General features: G+C 33.7%; 1 protein-coding gene across 1 annotated transcript in view; it reads left to right on the top strand.

The window, feature by feature from the left end:
• LOC125049346 (ras-related protein Rac1) overlaps window positions 1–17125 on the top strand; it is a 31858-nt gene extending 14733 nt beyond the window's left edge. The window contains exons 2-6 of the mRNA XM_047648521.1: window positions 5216–5287; window positions 8497–8677; window positions 9329–9463; window positions 13921–14087; window positions 14895–17125. Of these exons, the coding sequence (XP_047504477.1) occupies window positions 5216–5287; window positions 8497–8677; window positions 9329–9463; window positions 13921–14079 (547 nt within the window). The 3' untranslated portion in view covers window positions 14080–14087; window positions 14895–17125. The remainder of the gene's footprint in view (window positions 1–5215; window positions 5288–8496; window positions 8678–9328; window positions 9464–13920; window positions 14088–14894) is intronic.
• The last annotated feature ends 155 nt before the right edge of the window (window positions 17126–17280 follow it).

Raw genomic sequence — 17280 nt, 5'->3', positions numbered from 1 at the left:
CTACAACCTTGTAGGTCTTAGCCTCAAATTTCTGCGTCTGTTTTGTGATCATTAGTTTTTTACTAATAGGCAAGTAGATGATCAGCCTTCTGTGCCTGACTGCCGTCAAATTTTAGTGTCTAAGGCATCTTTTCTTTCGCCATATGAGCGAGTGTCAGATGCGCTAATGACAGAAAGTTCATTCCAAGTGAACAGCCGGGATTCAAACCTACGACCTCAAGGAGCGTCACATGCTGAAACCACTAGGTCAATACTGTTGAACGTATACGAATCGCATAACCTGGATCAAGTTATAAAACTCATTTCATAAATCTACCACCTTACACGTTTGGTTAGGAAGTGAGAGGTCATAAATTTATAAGAAGTAGCGAGATAAACGTAATTTACGTAATCATTGAGACCTAAATACAAACCGTTTAGCGTGGGTTTACTGATCTCAAAAGATTCAATGCCAGCGTCACTATTAAAATCTGAATTCTAAACCATTCTAGTTATGTAAAGCTTGTCAAAGTTTTTGATAAGTTCTAATGCCCGATTAATTAACGACTGTTCGAGAAAGAAAACGCCATTGGGTTTATTAATAATTTAAATCTAACTAAGGATTTTTAAGTAACCAATCATAATTAATTATCAAATGGCAGATAGTAGGTGGCAAAACATTGCATTAAGCTTATAAAACGTATGAAGTTATATCATGACAAACTTTGTCCCATCGACATGTATGAAAATTAAATTTTACAAAAACTAATGAATACAACTATTCAATTATTAAAAAGTATAAAACAAGGTAATCAATAAGAGCTGTCGCAAAATCACAACGCGGGAGAGCCAGTTATAAATAACTCCAGTCGTAGCACTTGAGCCATTCATCGAAACCGTGCATTGATTGCATACGATGCTTTGTTTCATTTCATATGAGAAATTGATAACAATTTTACTGTCACACTGAGTGTATCAAAACTTGAAACGGAAATTTGTTACATTATTAAGTTAACGTTTCGTTTTCAGTTGTGGTCTGAGAAGTGTTATAGGTTCGTCTTGGTCGTTGTGGCTGCTAAATTATATTATACAGATAAAATATAGATTTTTAATGACTTATGTCATTTAACTGGTATAATCATGAAGTAAGGACTTATTTATGATTTTAATAAATTGAACATTGACGAAATGTAACATTTTTTCGTTTCCTGTAATGTTTGGTTCTCTGGACATACGAGGTTATCATTCTACAGCGACGATATGTCGCCATGTATTTAGTTATTTCATTACTTCTCGGCCAGAGTATATAAATTTAAAATACATATTAGTAGTTACAAGATAACGGTATTTTATTTGAATATTTTAACGGATACATAACTCAGACGCCATCCCTAATTGGAAAACAGGACGTAATATTGATAGCACGATGGCAGAATTACGAACATGGTAATATTTGCCTATTGTTTCGAAAGGACTGTACGCCTCCATGTGTTTTTTGTATTGATAAGATTCAAATAACTTTAAATGAATAAAATACAAGCAGAGTGCATAGTTGTTCTGTGATCGATATTGTGTGATTTTTTTCCAAGCGAAATGTATCAAGCCTTGCCTTTGTGAAACAAGCGCAGAAAAGTATTTCTCCCGCGTCATAGTGAGTGACCGATAAATATAATACTTTTATGATGGATCCTCCCGGCTTCCTACAAATATTCAAATGTGAAGAAAAAGTTTTATTGTACGTAGTAAAAAGCATGTTTTTCGATAATGACTTCTTGTTCCTCGCGATCCCAAGGATATTGAGAGAACTACGTCGAACTCGCATACAAAACGTCGAAAACTATAATGCCGTTATTGGAATATTTATTTAGCATAACCTTAAGCAACTTGCTTCTTTTTTCTACTAAAGTGTGGCCTTGTTTGTGCTACTTTATACAATAATATATTCTTATTAGTTCAGGCAGTCTCGGAATTAACTTTGTAATTTAACAGGTGTATTAATGATAATTTAGTGGTTTGGTCACTGCGGTTATTAAATTCTTTGAAACCGTCGTGTTACATTGTTCGTCGATGCAGGCCTGGTTGAACCAATTAATTAACTGATAAATATAAAATTGAGTTCAATCGCAATATAGTCCGTGTTGTTTTTGAAGCCATAACTAAATTCTAATATATATATATATACTAGTAGACTCGGCCAAGCGTTGCTGTGGTAAAGATTTTTGTTATATTACATAGTAGTAAACTATTCAAGAGAAACGGCAGGAGAACACCAATCCACCATACTTTTTTGGTGTTATGACAATGTAGCTTATGTGAAACGTTGGTATTTTCAACACAGCGCCATCTGTTAGAATTGTGACTATCAATTAATAATAAACAAATATTTTGCAATAAAATAATATTGCGGGTATAAATTGAGATGTAAGCTATCTTCCTATCCTATCTTTCTCTTTTAAGTTGGATCAAACTACACACGGTGTGCAAATTTGATTGATATCGGTTCGGTAGTTTAGGAGTCCATAGCGGACAAACAACGTGACACGTAATTTATATATATTAAGATATGTATTTAAATTAACATTATTATACAAAATTAAATTTTTGGCTAGACGTCACTTATGTAGATGTTGGCTAGACATTTTATTACACAAATGATGTATCAGCCAATAAATAATCATAAAGTCTCAAAGACAGGGAGACGCATTAAAATCTAAAGAGCAGAGGACGCCTAAAGCATATTTATTACAGCTCGTATCTCTACAATTTATGTGTTAACTTGAATAATAACCTCAATCCTTGAGGCTAGAACGTGCTCGAGCGTTCATTTTTTTATGGGTCAAAAAATGTTTTGGCATATACCTACAGTAGGCTTACGTATTGTGACGATTTAAATATATAGCCTCTTTCGTAGGGCATGCACAGGTAAAGATATAAATTAGTTAATAACAAAGAGTAAGAGACTAAGGGTCTGTTTCACAATGTATGGATAAAGTACCAAATAGCTATGTAACACATAAATTATTTGGAAGATAAATTGGGCTATTTGACACTTCATCGTACTTATGGACTTTATGTGACGAATAGCGCTATCTGACAGTCGTGAATTGTGTATATCCTACCAATAAGTAATAAATAGCTAATTTGGAACTTATGTAGAACTTATCCGTACATTGTGAAACAGACCCTTAGCGTGTGACACCCAAATTACAAATTTATTAAGACATTTAACGTTAAGGTTTTTGACTTACCTCCCGTATGTATAATAATAATATTTAGTAAGTCGATTCTGGATTTGACCTAAATTCTTTGGTAACGATTTTTTTATACAACGAAGATAATAAACAATAACTAGTATTCGCGGCTTCAGGAATTTTGTAGCTAAATTTTTCTGGTAGAAATGGGCATAAAACTTCCTAATTGCAAGCAAAACCCTTCTATTGTAAGTTTAATGATAAAATGATAAATAGACTTCTAAATGAGCATCGTTATTGACTTTTCATACTCAATTACGAGAATAAGCGTCCAAGGCTTTTAATTCGCATTTCAGTAAGACCCTTTGTTGACAGTAACAAGTTCTTATTAAAATTTATCTTAGCAAAGCTATCATCTTTAAAATCTTGAATCCTTGAATTTGCAGAATTAACAAGATATTCAATGCTTATAAATATGACCTCAGCCTTTGAATAATTAGATTTTTTTATTTTATTTTGTATATGAATGTTCAAGGGTATTAGTTTAATAACGAGTAGACTTGACTCGTATAGGTTTTGTACGCAAGAATTACTTATAAAAGTCAGTGGCGCTACAACCTTTTAGACCTGGGCCTCAGATTTCTATATATGTATATACTAGCTGCCCCCGCGAACTTCGTTTCTCCTTAATGTGATTTTACTTAGCCTACCTTTTCAGTACATATCAACATGTTCTATGTTACCACTGTACGTATGTAAGGTACATACCAACATGGAACATTTTGCTATACTACCCCACAGACTGATCGGTTTTCTGGAATGAAATATTTTAAGGTTTTCTGTGGATTTTTCTCTATATACCTCAGCGTTCAATTCATAAGTTTTTGATTAACAAATTAAAAATAGGGGTTGATCGTAGAGGGGTGAAAATTAAGGGTTGTAGGTAACTGGGTAACTTTTTGGGTCTTATGCATTCCGGTTTCCTCACTGTGTTTTCCTTCGCCGTACGAGAGAGTTTTAAATGCGCACATAGAAAGTCCATTGCTGCACAGCCGGGGATCCAACCTACGATCTCAAGGATGAGAGTCGCACGCTAATACCACTAACCAAAGACTTTTGTTTATTTTTATATTCTAGTGAAAAATATGATCCAAGATATGTTCTGACAAATAATGTATACAATTTTTGCCCATTACTACTAAAAATAAAAGAATTAAATGACAGTAGTGATGGCCCCGGTAAATTAATTTAGGTTTCTTTACCAGGGCATCGCTTTTGTTGTAGTAACGTTAAAAACCTAATTAGTACCTTTTTATATACGGGGTGGAAATGTATTAAGGATTGTTAAAGCTCTGTTACTGTCAGGTAACTGGAACATTAAACCAATTTAGGGAATTACTTGCTTTCGCGTTTATTTCTAGAGTCTGTGCGGAAAGAGAACTGTCGTGGGATTTGAGGTCGCTGTCGTGTTAAAATACCTTTTTTTGTTTTGTTAGATTGACTTGTACGAGCCAAGGCTGTACATTTTGCTCACTTAGGATTTCTTAGTTGTATAAGCGTGACGATTTCCTAAATCATGGGACGCCTCGAGACTATAGCCAGACGCAGGCACTCTCTTCAACTGTTACTTTGCATTCATTCGTTACATAGCAATTAACAGTTCATTATTTCGCTTATATTCTATTGTTCTACGCGCGTGGTTAATATCGAGTAAAACTACAATCCTAAAATTATTTAAAGCACCAGAGCCGTACATTACTTGATGAAATTTTTAATATAATTTTTGTTCATAAATTAAATTACGCGTCAGAAATACGGAAGAACGAAATTAAGGAAGAGCTGGGAACCCTGACACAGGTATTTCTTACTTAAAAGGGTTCCCAAATCTTCACACATTGTAGCGCATATCTACTTGAAATGAATAAATACATTTTTTTTTAAATACATTAGTTTGCATAATTATGTCGATTCCCTTTCCGCACAGATACTTTCTTCTGAAAGTTTAAAGTTTGTTGATAATGAACGTATTTTCTTTTTGTCCACAGTGCCGTCGGTAAAACATGTCTCCTCATCAGTTATACAACGAATGCCTTCCCAGGAGAATACATACCTACAGTGTAAGTAATTATATTATTAAATTTAGTTGGCATATTATTGGCACGAAAGTAATAACAATGTATATTAATTTCACGATGTGAGTTTTGTGAACGTTCCCAGAACAACAGAGAAATATGTCTAGTCAAGCCGCCTTTATGAAACAATATTAGTTTCGGATAAGTACAGAATGGATCTACTTTTCTTGATAACGCAGAAGTGTCGGCCCCATAGGAAGTATTTCATACAATGAACAGACTAGTATAAAGCAGTGTTGTAATAAATATATAAAACATAAATCAGTGGGGCTACAACCTTTGCCTACAGCCTTGTCAATCTAATAGGCAAGTAGATGATCAGCCTCCTGTGCCTGACATACACCGTCGACTTTTTTGGGTCTAAGGCACGCCGGTTTTCTCACGATGTTTTCCTTTACCGTTTGAGCGAATATTAATACGCACATAGAAAGAAAGTCCATCGCACGCTGAAGGCACTACTGCTGTCAATAAATATATGTATTAAATTTAATATAAATTGAGCGTTCATTAATACAGTATGCATGTCACCAAGTCTCAAGCTCTGTAAAAATTGGTATGGTCGTAAACAATATTACGTAACCCGCACTTTGACGATATTATTATAAAATTCGAATGGAGAAAACTTCAAAATGAAAGTATATGTGCTCGGCTATAAACAGGTGATATATTTATAATCTTATCTTCATATTTTGTCGGAAATAATATTTTATTGTGCTCTGCCAACTCCACCTCTAAAGATTAATGTTAGAAGAAAAATATAAATGCATCATATTGTTTGTCGACTTGGAATAATAAAATTTAGCTTATACTATTTTTGACTGGCCTTCATGATATTTGCGAACTATATTAACTGTTCCTGGATTAGGCGCTTTTAGTCGCAGATTTATTATCTCTTCAACGCGTCGTAGGGCGTGAGTATAACCTATTATTACGTTTGAAAATATGTTAATGTACTTAAGCAATGTACGACGAAAATCGATTAACAAGATATAATTTCTAGAGCGCTTTCATCCCACACATTTCGTGTGAATTTCAATTGTGTTGACTTATACCGGTTCGGAGATAATAGGTTTAATTATGTAACAGTTTCGGTATCGCCGACGCTGCAATTAACATACAAGTCGTTAAATGTTTAATTTGATGATAAAAACAGTGCAAAATTTCACAAATACAATTATTTCGACTCAAATTTGTTATATTCAGGTCTGCTGTTCAGAATTGATACTACACACAAAGTATGAATATGTAATACGAGAAAATATTTTCAAATGTAATTGCGGTGTTTTTACACGCTTTATATTAGCTTCACCTGTATGTATGTATGTATGTAACCGACTCCTTCGGACTCGATTTTGACCCACTTTAAACGGACAGATTTAATTCAAACTTTGTACACTTATAAAGAATCAGCGACAATATAATAATTTCATAGGTTTATCTCGAAAAAACAATGAATTTTTGTCCAAGTCCACGAAGTCCACAAAGCAATACGATTAAATTGAGACTACACGTATTGCTGCTACGACTAAAAAGTGGAAAATAAATATAGTTTAAAAAAACTACTGGGTTGCTCGATACAGAGCGCCCCACGCTTTTTCACAATAATACCAGTATTTTTTGTTCATTACCATTTTCAGCCTAAATTAGGAATTATTTTTCACTTTTTACTTTGATGTGCTTTAAAAGCGTGTTTTATAGTTTTTTTTAACTATTATTTATTTTATTTTATATTATAATAAATATCGTCTTCAAATCCTATATTAGGGGTTTTATAGGAAATTGCAAAATAGGTTTTATAGTACGGGATTGGTTTCCATGGTAGCGATTCCTTTTTACGGAAAATAACGTCGGCACAATTATTAAAAACTTAAATCAACAATTGATAATGAGACTCCATAAGTTCACGCACGTTTTGGTCAAGTAACACCTGTTTACCCGACGTATAGAATATCCAGTGACTTCTGTGCAATTGAGAATATAGTTATTAAAACATCATTAAGCAATAAACAGATGTCGAATACTGAGAAATAAGCCACCTGCCTCTAAGAAAAGTTAGTCATGCTCATTGCATGGTTTGTAATTTAAGCTGACGAGCACTTTAAATGTTTCAATAAAGAATTTCACAAGTATGTAGCTGCGATAAAAATGTCTTAGGAATGATCTTTGAATCACTTAAGGAGCTTTTCTATTATACAATGCGGTTTACCCATATTAGTAAATGTTGAGCGTGGAAAAATCGCCTGACCTGGACAAACCCAGTAGGTCCACAGAGCTTCTAATTTGCATTTGTATTATCTAAACACTATAAATACAAACTCTTTCAAATAAAACTAAACTAGGTCAAAATCTAAATCGTTAAATGAAGCGATAGACGCGTTAAACAAATTACTACCCTCTTTATTCCGCGAGCTTAAATACGATATCAATGCGCATATTTATAATGTCCCAGTTTTATTAATGTCAACTATGAAATCAACATTTTAATGATAGTTATTTGCATGCCTCCTTGGCCTAGTGGCGGTAGATACAATTACACTGATAGGATTAGTGCTAAGTATGGGTTGTGAAAGTAATTATATTTAGCCTATTAATGTCGAAGAAATTGTAGGTAGATGGAATATTACGTATGTGTGCAATAGATGTAAGCTAAAATATGTTTGATGAATATAATGCGATTGACAGATATTCAGAATTCCAAAGATGGCCGGAGTTTTAAAACAACATAACAATGGCGCTACAACTTTTTAGGTCTGGGCCTCAGATTTCTGTATCTATTCCGTGATCATTTCTAATTGGCGAGTAGGTGATCCGTCTTCTGTGCCTGACATACCGTCGTCTTTTTGGGTTTAAGACATGCCGGTTTCTTCACTATTCCTTCACCTTTGACAAAACTTTCATTGGTGCACAGTCGGGGATGGAACCTACGACTCAAGGGATGAGAGTCGCACTTTGAAACCACTTGTCCAACACTGCTCTAAATTAACATGAATGCTTAAAAATGCATGTAAATACATTAATTAGGTATCAATAAAAAATAAAATGTTCTACGTATATGATGATCGCACAAGGAATTTCCAGAATCACGCCCAAACTTTCTTTAAAGTTCTAACATTAAATTGTCAAGTCTCTGACTTCGACAACTTAGTTGCGGTGAATTTATAGTTTCTTATCTGACTAAGACTTTAACATTGCAGGTTCGACAACTATTCGGCGAATGTGATGGTGGACGGGAAGCCAATCAACCTGGGTCTCTGGGATACGGCTGGTCAAGAGGACTACGATAGGCTGCGACCACTCTCCTACCCGCAGACGGATGTCTTCTTAATATGCTTCTCGCTTGTCAACCCTGCCTCCTTCGAAAACGTCCGCGCTAAGGTAATTCATGTTAATTTTGAAGTGAAAACTTCTTTAGCGGCGTTGTACATTTTTTTTTGGAATGGGTAAAAAATGTTAAACTCGCGTCAGGACACGTGACCTGATAGAAAATTCGTAAGACGGATGGAGAGTAGACAGCTGGCGTATTTAATGTAATATAAATTGTCATGTTTGTGTACGATAGCGCAATAAATAAATATTGTATTCTATCACATAGATGTAATGTAAATGATAGTACTTTTATACTGATAATTCAAGCAATTCGTGCAAAACTATTCCCTAACCATTCCAAAATATCAAAAATGCATAAATGCACAAGGTTAATATTCAAGTTTTCACTTCTGCCGGCATTCCCGGAGTGCAACCCGTCGTTTTTTTTTATAAATAGTAAAGTCATACTGCGCCAGTTGAATTGGCTGTTGAATAACAATTTTTAAACCAATTTGATAACTTAAACGTATTTAAGCTATAACGAAGTCCATAGAGCCTCTATTTTGACATAAATTAAAGAAACGTAAATGCGGTCAAATCAACCAAGCTCATAGCTATCATTCATTAAGATTATCTAAGATTTGTGGTCACTAAAATAAACACTAGGCGGTATGATTTATCTATTTAAAATACTAAAGTTTATATATATATCGATTTCAGTGGTACCCTGAAGTGAGGCATCACTGTCCGTCGACCCCCATCATCCTTGTGGGAACTAAGCTCGATCTCCGTGAAGACAAGGACACCATTGAGAAGTTGAAGGACAAGAAACTTGCTCCCATCACCTGGTCACAGGTAAATAATTATTCATAAAATGGAAATATAAAATCACTTTGCTCTATTGTCAATAGTTTTTGCTATCTAGTATTAAGGATAGAGTAGGGTTCTAATGGTGAAATAATGTTTCAAGTTAGTCCTGTAGTTTTAATCTTAATTCCATTAAAAATAAAAAGTATTTTGTGATTTAACAACAGTCGATTACGCATCCAGAATGTCGTGTATATCTGTTTGAACAGAATTTCAAATTATACTGTTATTTTCTTATTTTTTTTTTATTGTGACTTATAAAAATACGAAATACTGTTTTATTGAACGCTTAGCTTAGTAAATAGTTTGTGTTTAGCACGACATTGTATGAAATAACTCGTCCTACCTCCTATATTGACCAGTATAATTGTCGAGGTTTTCCTCCTTTTTACCTAACGTATTAACTTCCTCTGAATTTTCTGTTATATGGGTTGCCTTGATATTTTGTCAGCGATAAGGCAACTGTATTTTCCTAGAAATATGCCTTTACGTACTCGATGTAATATTGGAAGCACTAACATTGTGATTTGTGTGTTTCTGATTGCTTTTAGTTCCAAATAAGCCCACGGTGCACTGCTCAAAGTTACGATACAAGAATGTAAACAATTTATTATACATGCAAATAGTGCAGAAGTTTCAGTCTCGAACTTTAACACTGTTTGGTGATGGACTACTAAAGCTGTATGATTAATGAAATTTGTCTTTATGACCTATGTAGTGTTGCCCAAAATCGGTCTTGGTCTTGCAGTCTTGGTCTTGTTCTTGCGTTTTTGCAAGACCAAGACCAATACCAAGACCGCCTTATTATAGCAAGACCAATACCAAGACTGAACCCTGCAAGACTTGAGCAAGACAATACTTAAGCCTGCAAGACTCTTGCGTCTTGCAGTTAAGACAAACTGAGATTTGGGCGTTATTAAGTAGGTATTTGGTTTCAATCCCGATTTTGAGAAACGTTCCTCAGTATCAAAACCGTAGGTATCACAAATCATAACACTAAACTAAGGGCTGCAGTTGTATTTGTAATTGGCAACGTGCCGCTCGTCTGAAAGCACCCTGAAACGTATTGTATTGATTAGGTAGGTAAGTACTTATTATATTTCAACAATTTATTAAGTAGGTAGCGTGTTAATACTCACAAATCTGTTCCCTAATAACTTTCTAGCAAAGTTCATACCTTGTAGGTATCTACCTATAATAATATGTTATGCTTGTTAATGTCTAATGTGCAGATCTAACGTTAGTACTCGTAGGTTGGTATGTGCTTAAAATTATAGTTAACAAAATTATATAAACATCATGTAGGTGTGAAACTTATGTTTCAAAGTTTATATTATTCTTCTATTTAGCAAAATTTAAAACTAACAGCGAGTCGAGTAGGTCTAGTAACAGTTTCTACGGCAGCCAATACTATGGTACAGACGCCAGCACATCAAGGTACTACAATCTATCAAATTTCTTCAACAGATTTTCAAGTTTATCGCTAAAGAATTAAGGTTCAAAGTTGATTGGGGAAATGTGACGTTCTGCGAATAAACTGTTGGTCGGTCGGTGTATTAAATACCTACTTATTTGATAATTTACCGACAAAGACGCGGTTTGCAACAAGTGTAACACAGCATTTGACACTGAGCGCCGCATTCGCCGACAGAGGCACACAAATTTTTACCTATTTTGGTAGGGTTGGTATAGCAGTATAAAATTAAATGACCTTGAAGATGTCCCAGCAGTAGGTAGGTATAAATTGAATGCCCTGAGTTTTTTTTATTTAAATACATTCTCACACTGGCTTGAATTCGAACACTACAGCGTTAAAAGCTGTCGGGCGAGATGATAATTAATAACTAAGTAGGTATTGCATCTATTGAATTGCGAATATTTTGATTTCGAAATAATCATTGTTAATATCGGTAAATGGTAGATAGTGAGTGATACCTAGGTACTAAAATGTGAGCAGCAAGATTGAAAAGTGTATATGCCATGTCAGTGCTTTCAATAAGTTTATTTTAAAAAAGCTCTCTAGTAAGATTTAGAGTTTACCATACAATTACACACAACATATTATTGAAAAACAAAAATTATGAAAAAGATATTTAGACTGAGTACTTAGGGTCGATTCGACCAAACAAGAGTAAATCTTAATCTTAGAATAAATCGTCAGTTAATCGAGAGTAAATAAATTTTACGTTTTACCAACTACAAATTCTAAGAATAGTGGGCTTATTCGGGAATTGTAACTATACCGCCGTTTCGCACGGAATAACAGCTATTCCTAGAATAATTTAATGGCGTCAGTCAGTCCAATCAGCTGATTTCTGTCATTTCACAAATATGTGTTCTGTGTTTTAATTTCAAGTCAACGCAACGCACTACATTAATAGGCTGGCATTGTATAATGAAACGTTTAAACAATTTATTATTTATTTATTTATTTATTTATTTTTAGATTTTTTATTTTCTATAATATTAGAATGAAATTCTCTAAAAAAACTGGGCTCAACAGAAGTTCCTGTTTAGACGAAAGCCTCAAACAAACAAGAAATAAAAACTTTTTGTTGTCGTTTGACACCTGTTAAAAGCTACTTTTTCACACTATAATACGGCAAAATCGAGTTGACATGATGTATGCTCTTACACTGTCCCGTTGTAGAACAACATTTATTTGCCGAGTTTTATTTTCGTTCACCATTTTCTTGCTATTCGCGTATTGTTATTCCTAGCGCAATTATACTATCGATTACGTGGACAAACGACTATGGATTTACTCGAGATTAAAATCATGGAATAGATTATTCTTGGTATAGTTACTCGTGTATAAATTGAAGTTTGGTCGAATCGACCCTTAGGAAATTAGTAGAAAAAATATTCTATCGTGGATACCTAGTTATTAAAAAGTGGATAAACGTTGTGTTTACTTAATTTTATTTTTCTGTGCTAATGCCAACATCGACAACCCCACCAAAATAGGTAAAAATTTAGTCCGCTTCTAGACTTTGTGTTGCCGCCGTCGCTTTCATGTCAAAGGTCGCCGCCACTGCCCATGTTCTAAAGAATAAAATAAGTTTCCGGGTGCTCAGAACGGACGCAAATAGATTATGTTGTCCTCGCAAGGAAGAATGTAGTCGTAAGGATAGGTAGATTTTATAAAAATTGTTATAAGTAATAAAAATATACCTAGTTTATATTATTACTAGCTGGCCTGGCGAACATCGTACCGCCTAACAGTCGATTCTTTATATTTATACTTATTCTGCTATTCGGGACACCGGTCTAGCTAGTAAGATAAAAAAAGAAAATTGATAAGACAACAAATACATTATGTCAAAAAATAAAAATTTACCTTCCCGGAACCCCTCCACTAACACTTGAACTTTATGCTATGGTATTAAAGTTCAAATTCACTTTTAAGTATTATTACGAATATTTTGTATGGGAATATAGAAAAGTGTTGTTTTTAGACTGATTCACTCAATTTTATTTTAATTTTTCTCCGTAAGAACCATCTTCGTACTTCAAGGTATATTATTAAAAAAAATTAGACAAATCGGTCAAACTGTTTTCATGTTATGTCGTGACAACGGAAAACGGGTTTCATTTTTATATATATATAGATTACCTATTATACCTTTTTAAAGGACATAGCACTGCAAAATTGGAAGTGGGTGATTTTAACAAACTTGAAACGTGGAAAAGTTCCAAATATGAGCGACGTCATATTGCTTTACGCATTTTGTTTTAAAATCATCGAGAATTGCAGTGTCGGTTTATCAACTTCTATCGTACCTACTCTAGTAGCGACTATTGTCTTCAGCGATGATTTAATAAATAAATAAAAATAATCGTCGTGTATGTACGACGATTATTTTTCTAAGGAATACAATTTTGTTGTAGTAGGTACCTACATCGTTTCTTACTTAGGTACACATACTTTAACGACAGTACCTACGTAGCAAAGCGCGCCAGTCACGAGTACGACAAATTGCCTAAAAAATGTACCTACGCACACTGCAATGAAATCTGCTAATCTCAACACAATGCCTGTAGCCTGCCTGCTATTATTGGTTGATGAACATTGTACATTGGTGAATGCTCCAGGCTAGCCCGCAAGCCCCCACAAATAGCAATAGGCAAATAGGTATTTGCAAGTCTTGCGAGACTTGCGAGACTCTTGCTGCAAGATCAAGACCAAGACCAAGACTGAGAGCGCAATACCAATACCAAGACCGAGACCAGGTGTATTGACGCAAGACAATACCAAGACTGGCCTAAGTCTCGTCTTGGTCTTGCATTTGGGCAACACTAGACCTATGTGATAAAGTTGGATATACCTTGCTGATTCATGTTAGACCATGAGAAATTGCAAATATTTATTAGGATGATATGTTGGTTTAATTCTATTAAAATCAGAAAAAAAAATATGTTTATGCAATTTATTATTTTACCAGGGCCTAAGCATGTCCAAGGAGATCGGTGCAGTGAAGTACCTAGAGTGCTCGGCGCTGACGCAAAAGGGCTTGAAGACTGTTTTTGATGAGGCGATACGAGCGGTACTCTGTCCCGTACAACCGCCGAAGAAGAAAAAGCCAACCTGTAATATCCTATAAAGAGCGAGGTATTGGTTTTCATGATCTTCATACTTTGGGACCGTTCAAGTATTACGTAAGCAGACTTACTGCAATTTATCCTCTAAACCTCTCAAAAATAATAGTACCTAAACATATTGATTTTTTGTAGGAATACTTGAAAATTCATTTCGTTTTTAAGCATAGATAATGTGTGGGTACTATGTGTAAAAAAAGTAATTACTCTTGACGTAGTCACCAATATGAAAATCAAAGACCATATAGTGCTTACGTAATACTTGAAGGGCCCATTTGTTGTTATTTTTATATTACTGAGTGAGTGTTGAGCAGTGTTAGACTAGTGGTCCGTGTTCTAAAACGTCAAATAAACTTAAATCTAGTTGTTAGAGATGTCAAACCATTATTTCTATTCTGCTGTGTTTCTATATGAAGGTATATCTGACATTGTGGCTTGAGATACAAATAATAGTATGGACCTAAGTGTGTTTCTTTCTCTCAACCGTGAGGTCGTAGTTTGTGTGCGGCGCACCAATGGATTTTTCTTTGTGTTTTTATTTTATTTAACAATCGGTCGTACGGTGAAGGAAAATATCAATAGGAAACGGCGTATATCAAGCACAGATCTATCTGATAGATCAGATAGCTGAATATCTAAGAAACACAAAATCTTATACTCTGTATGGTCATACTTTATCATTGGTGAATATATCTTCAATATTTCTAATGATTTTAGTTGCAAAGACACAAGAATATCCTACGTAAGCAAAATTACCTTTTAAATTTTAAAAGTTTTGCTGGATCGCTTAGAATAGAAAATAAAAACCATCTTTGATTAGTTTCAGATAGCATAGACCAGCAGAGACTAGACGCATCAGCACATGGATGAATGGTCTGCAAATGCATTGATAGATGTTAATCCTCTAATGTTAATATAATCATTAATGTAACGTGGTGTGAGTGAGGTCCGTTTTACCGCTTTTGTATAATCTGTGGAATGACATTGACAGTCGGCTATGGTAAAATATGGCAGTGGTTTTATACAGTTTCAAATATTTTGGGTGCTTTCTCTGACACTAAAATAGAATAAATACATTCCTACATTTAATTAAATGCTATTTAATGCCCACCATTTGTTTTCGTCTCACATTTTGGATATTTTCTCGTGAATCAGTTACGTGGAATTGTTGAAATTTATGTTAGGCAGAGATTATATTTTTCGATTATTGCTTATTTTGTTTTCAATTGTTGTATTTCATATTCGATAAGTACATATTCAGTATTCGCTAAGAATTTATATTCGTATGATGTAAGATAAACTATCTTTGACGTCGGCAAATTCAATATCAAAATGGAGCCATGAAGGTACAAATGTTCGGACATCGTTTAATGTTGTAAAACTTTGAGGCACCCGTTTGCGGGCTTAAGTACATATCGGAAAGCTAAGCTTAAGCAATAAGCCGATACTATGATATCTTCACTAATACCAACCTTATAAAGGTGTAAAATATTAATCTGAAATTAATAAAATGCCAAGCAGTAAGTTCATAAAATGACATAGATTCTTATATAGTAGTGCACAAAAATTTGTCCCGTATTTCGTAAATTCCCGTCTTATACATATTGCTAAATTTAATTAAGAATACAGTACAATTTTAAATCAGCTATCGTATAGTGGAGATATCATATTACTATTGCATTACACCGCACAATTTATGTATAGCATCGTCCGGCCGAATTCAAATAGGCGTCTTCGGTCGTTAGGTTAGTATGGGGAGATAATTCGCTATATGATACCGGGTTTAGGCTTTAATTGACTCGATTCGATGGCCTCTAGCTATTTTATATCTATGTACCGATTATGGTTACGTTAATTACTGTCTAAATCCACTCCTAAGGTATAATTAAGTAGATGTAACGAATACGACGCGTCTTAAGTGTGTGCAATTGTTACTGCTTGACGTTTCGATTCTTTCATTCTGACGTTTCGATGCCATCAATTGTTGTTATTAAATTTTTGAAAATAGAACTAGTTGCTTGGTGCGTCTTAAGAGACAATATTTTGTAGTCTGTGAAACATAAATTTAACTTAAGAAGAACTTAAAGAACGAAAATAAAATAAGGCCCTAATTTGATTTAAAGTTAAAGTAAGTATTTGTGCTAGGGTTGTCGTTGAGAGCATAACTTCTGTAAAATGCCGAAAAGCTAGCGAAATATTGTCTCAGAAGCACTTTTACTTTAAAGCATCAACAATTGCACAAAATATTAAATAGTTATTAGAAATAAGGTTTTAATGTATTGTTCAGATGCAAATATTTAGAAGAATCAGCATGTAAATACATTTAGTGTAAGTAATTTCGAACGCACCATTCACAATGGTGTTGCATTTTTATAAGTGAATTATTTCATAATGGGCTTGTACACATATTAGTTAAAATGTAATCATTACTAAAATACTTGTATTAGTTGATAATTAATTGTCAAAGCTGTTATATTTTCACTCGTTTGTTATCAAATAATATATATCATTAAATAATTTCAATCATATAATTGTTTTAATAATGTAATCCACACTTAGTACTCTATTTTAGTCTAAATTTATACATTTTGTAATCTGTGTATAATTGGTGTTAGGTCATAAATTTGTTAACACCTTAACGTCGTACTTTTTATTGTATGATTTCAAGAAATGTCTCAAGAAATATTAACAACAGATAATATTATCAGCATAAGTATGATAAGAAATCATACTTCTAAATTATTTGATTAAATAATATATTAAACAGTGACAGTTTCAACACAGTATCTATAAAGTCATAGACAATCAAAATGGTTGATAAGTAGACTATGCGCAACCTAAAGAATAATGAAAGAGTACAATAAAAATGTATGATCGGTAAGAAATATTTGTTACTAATAATTGTGTATTCGATAAATGTCCCGCTTTTAGTACAGCTTGTATATTATTTTTATACAAATGTAAGTAACGCTGATCGCAATGTCGAGTATCTCTTCCAAATATTGTGAAGCCTCTGAATAATTCAAAATATATTTATATTAACTGTTCAAATGTGTGTTTTATTTATTTTTAATGACCTTTACAAAATGCTTTATGTTGTTTAATTGAACGTGTTAAACGAGTTTAATACTGAACCAGTATCAATTATCAAAATGTTTCATAATATAAAATCAAGAATGATTATTTAATACTTTTGTTAAAATAAT

The sequence above is a fragment of the Pieris napi genome, chromosome 5 (genome assembly GCF_905475465.1).
Source record: "Pieris napi chromosome 5, ilPieNapi1.2, whole genome shotgun sequence".
Classification (NCBI taxonomy): domain Eukaryota; kingdom Metazoa; phylum Arthropoda; class Insecta; order Lepidoptera; family Pieridae; genus Pieris; species Pieris napi.
This window is presented reverse-complemented; position numbering and strand designations above follow the sequence as displayed.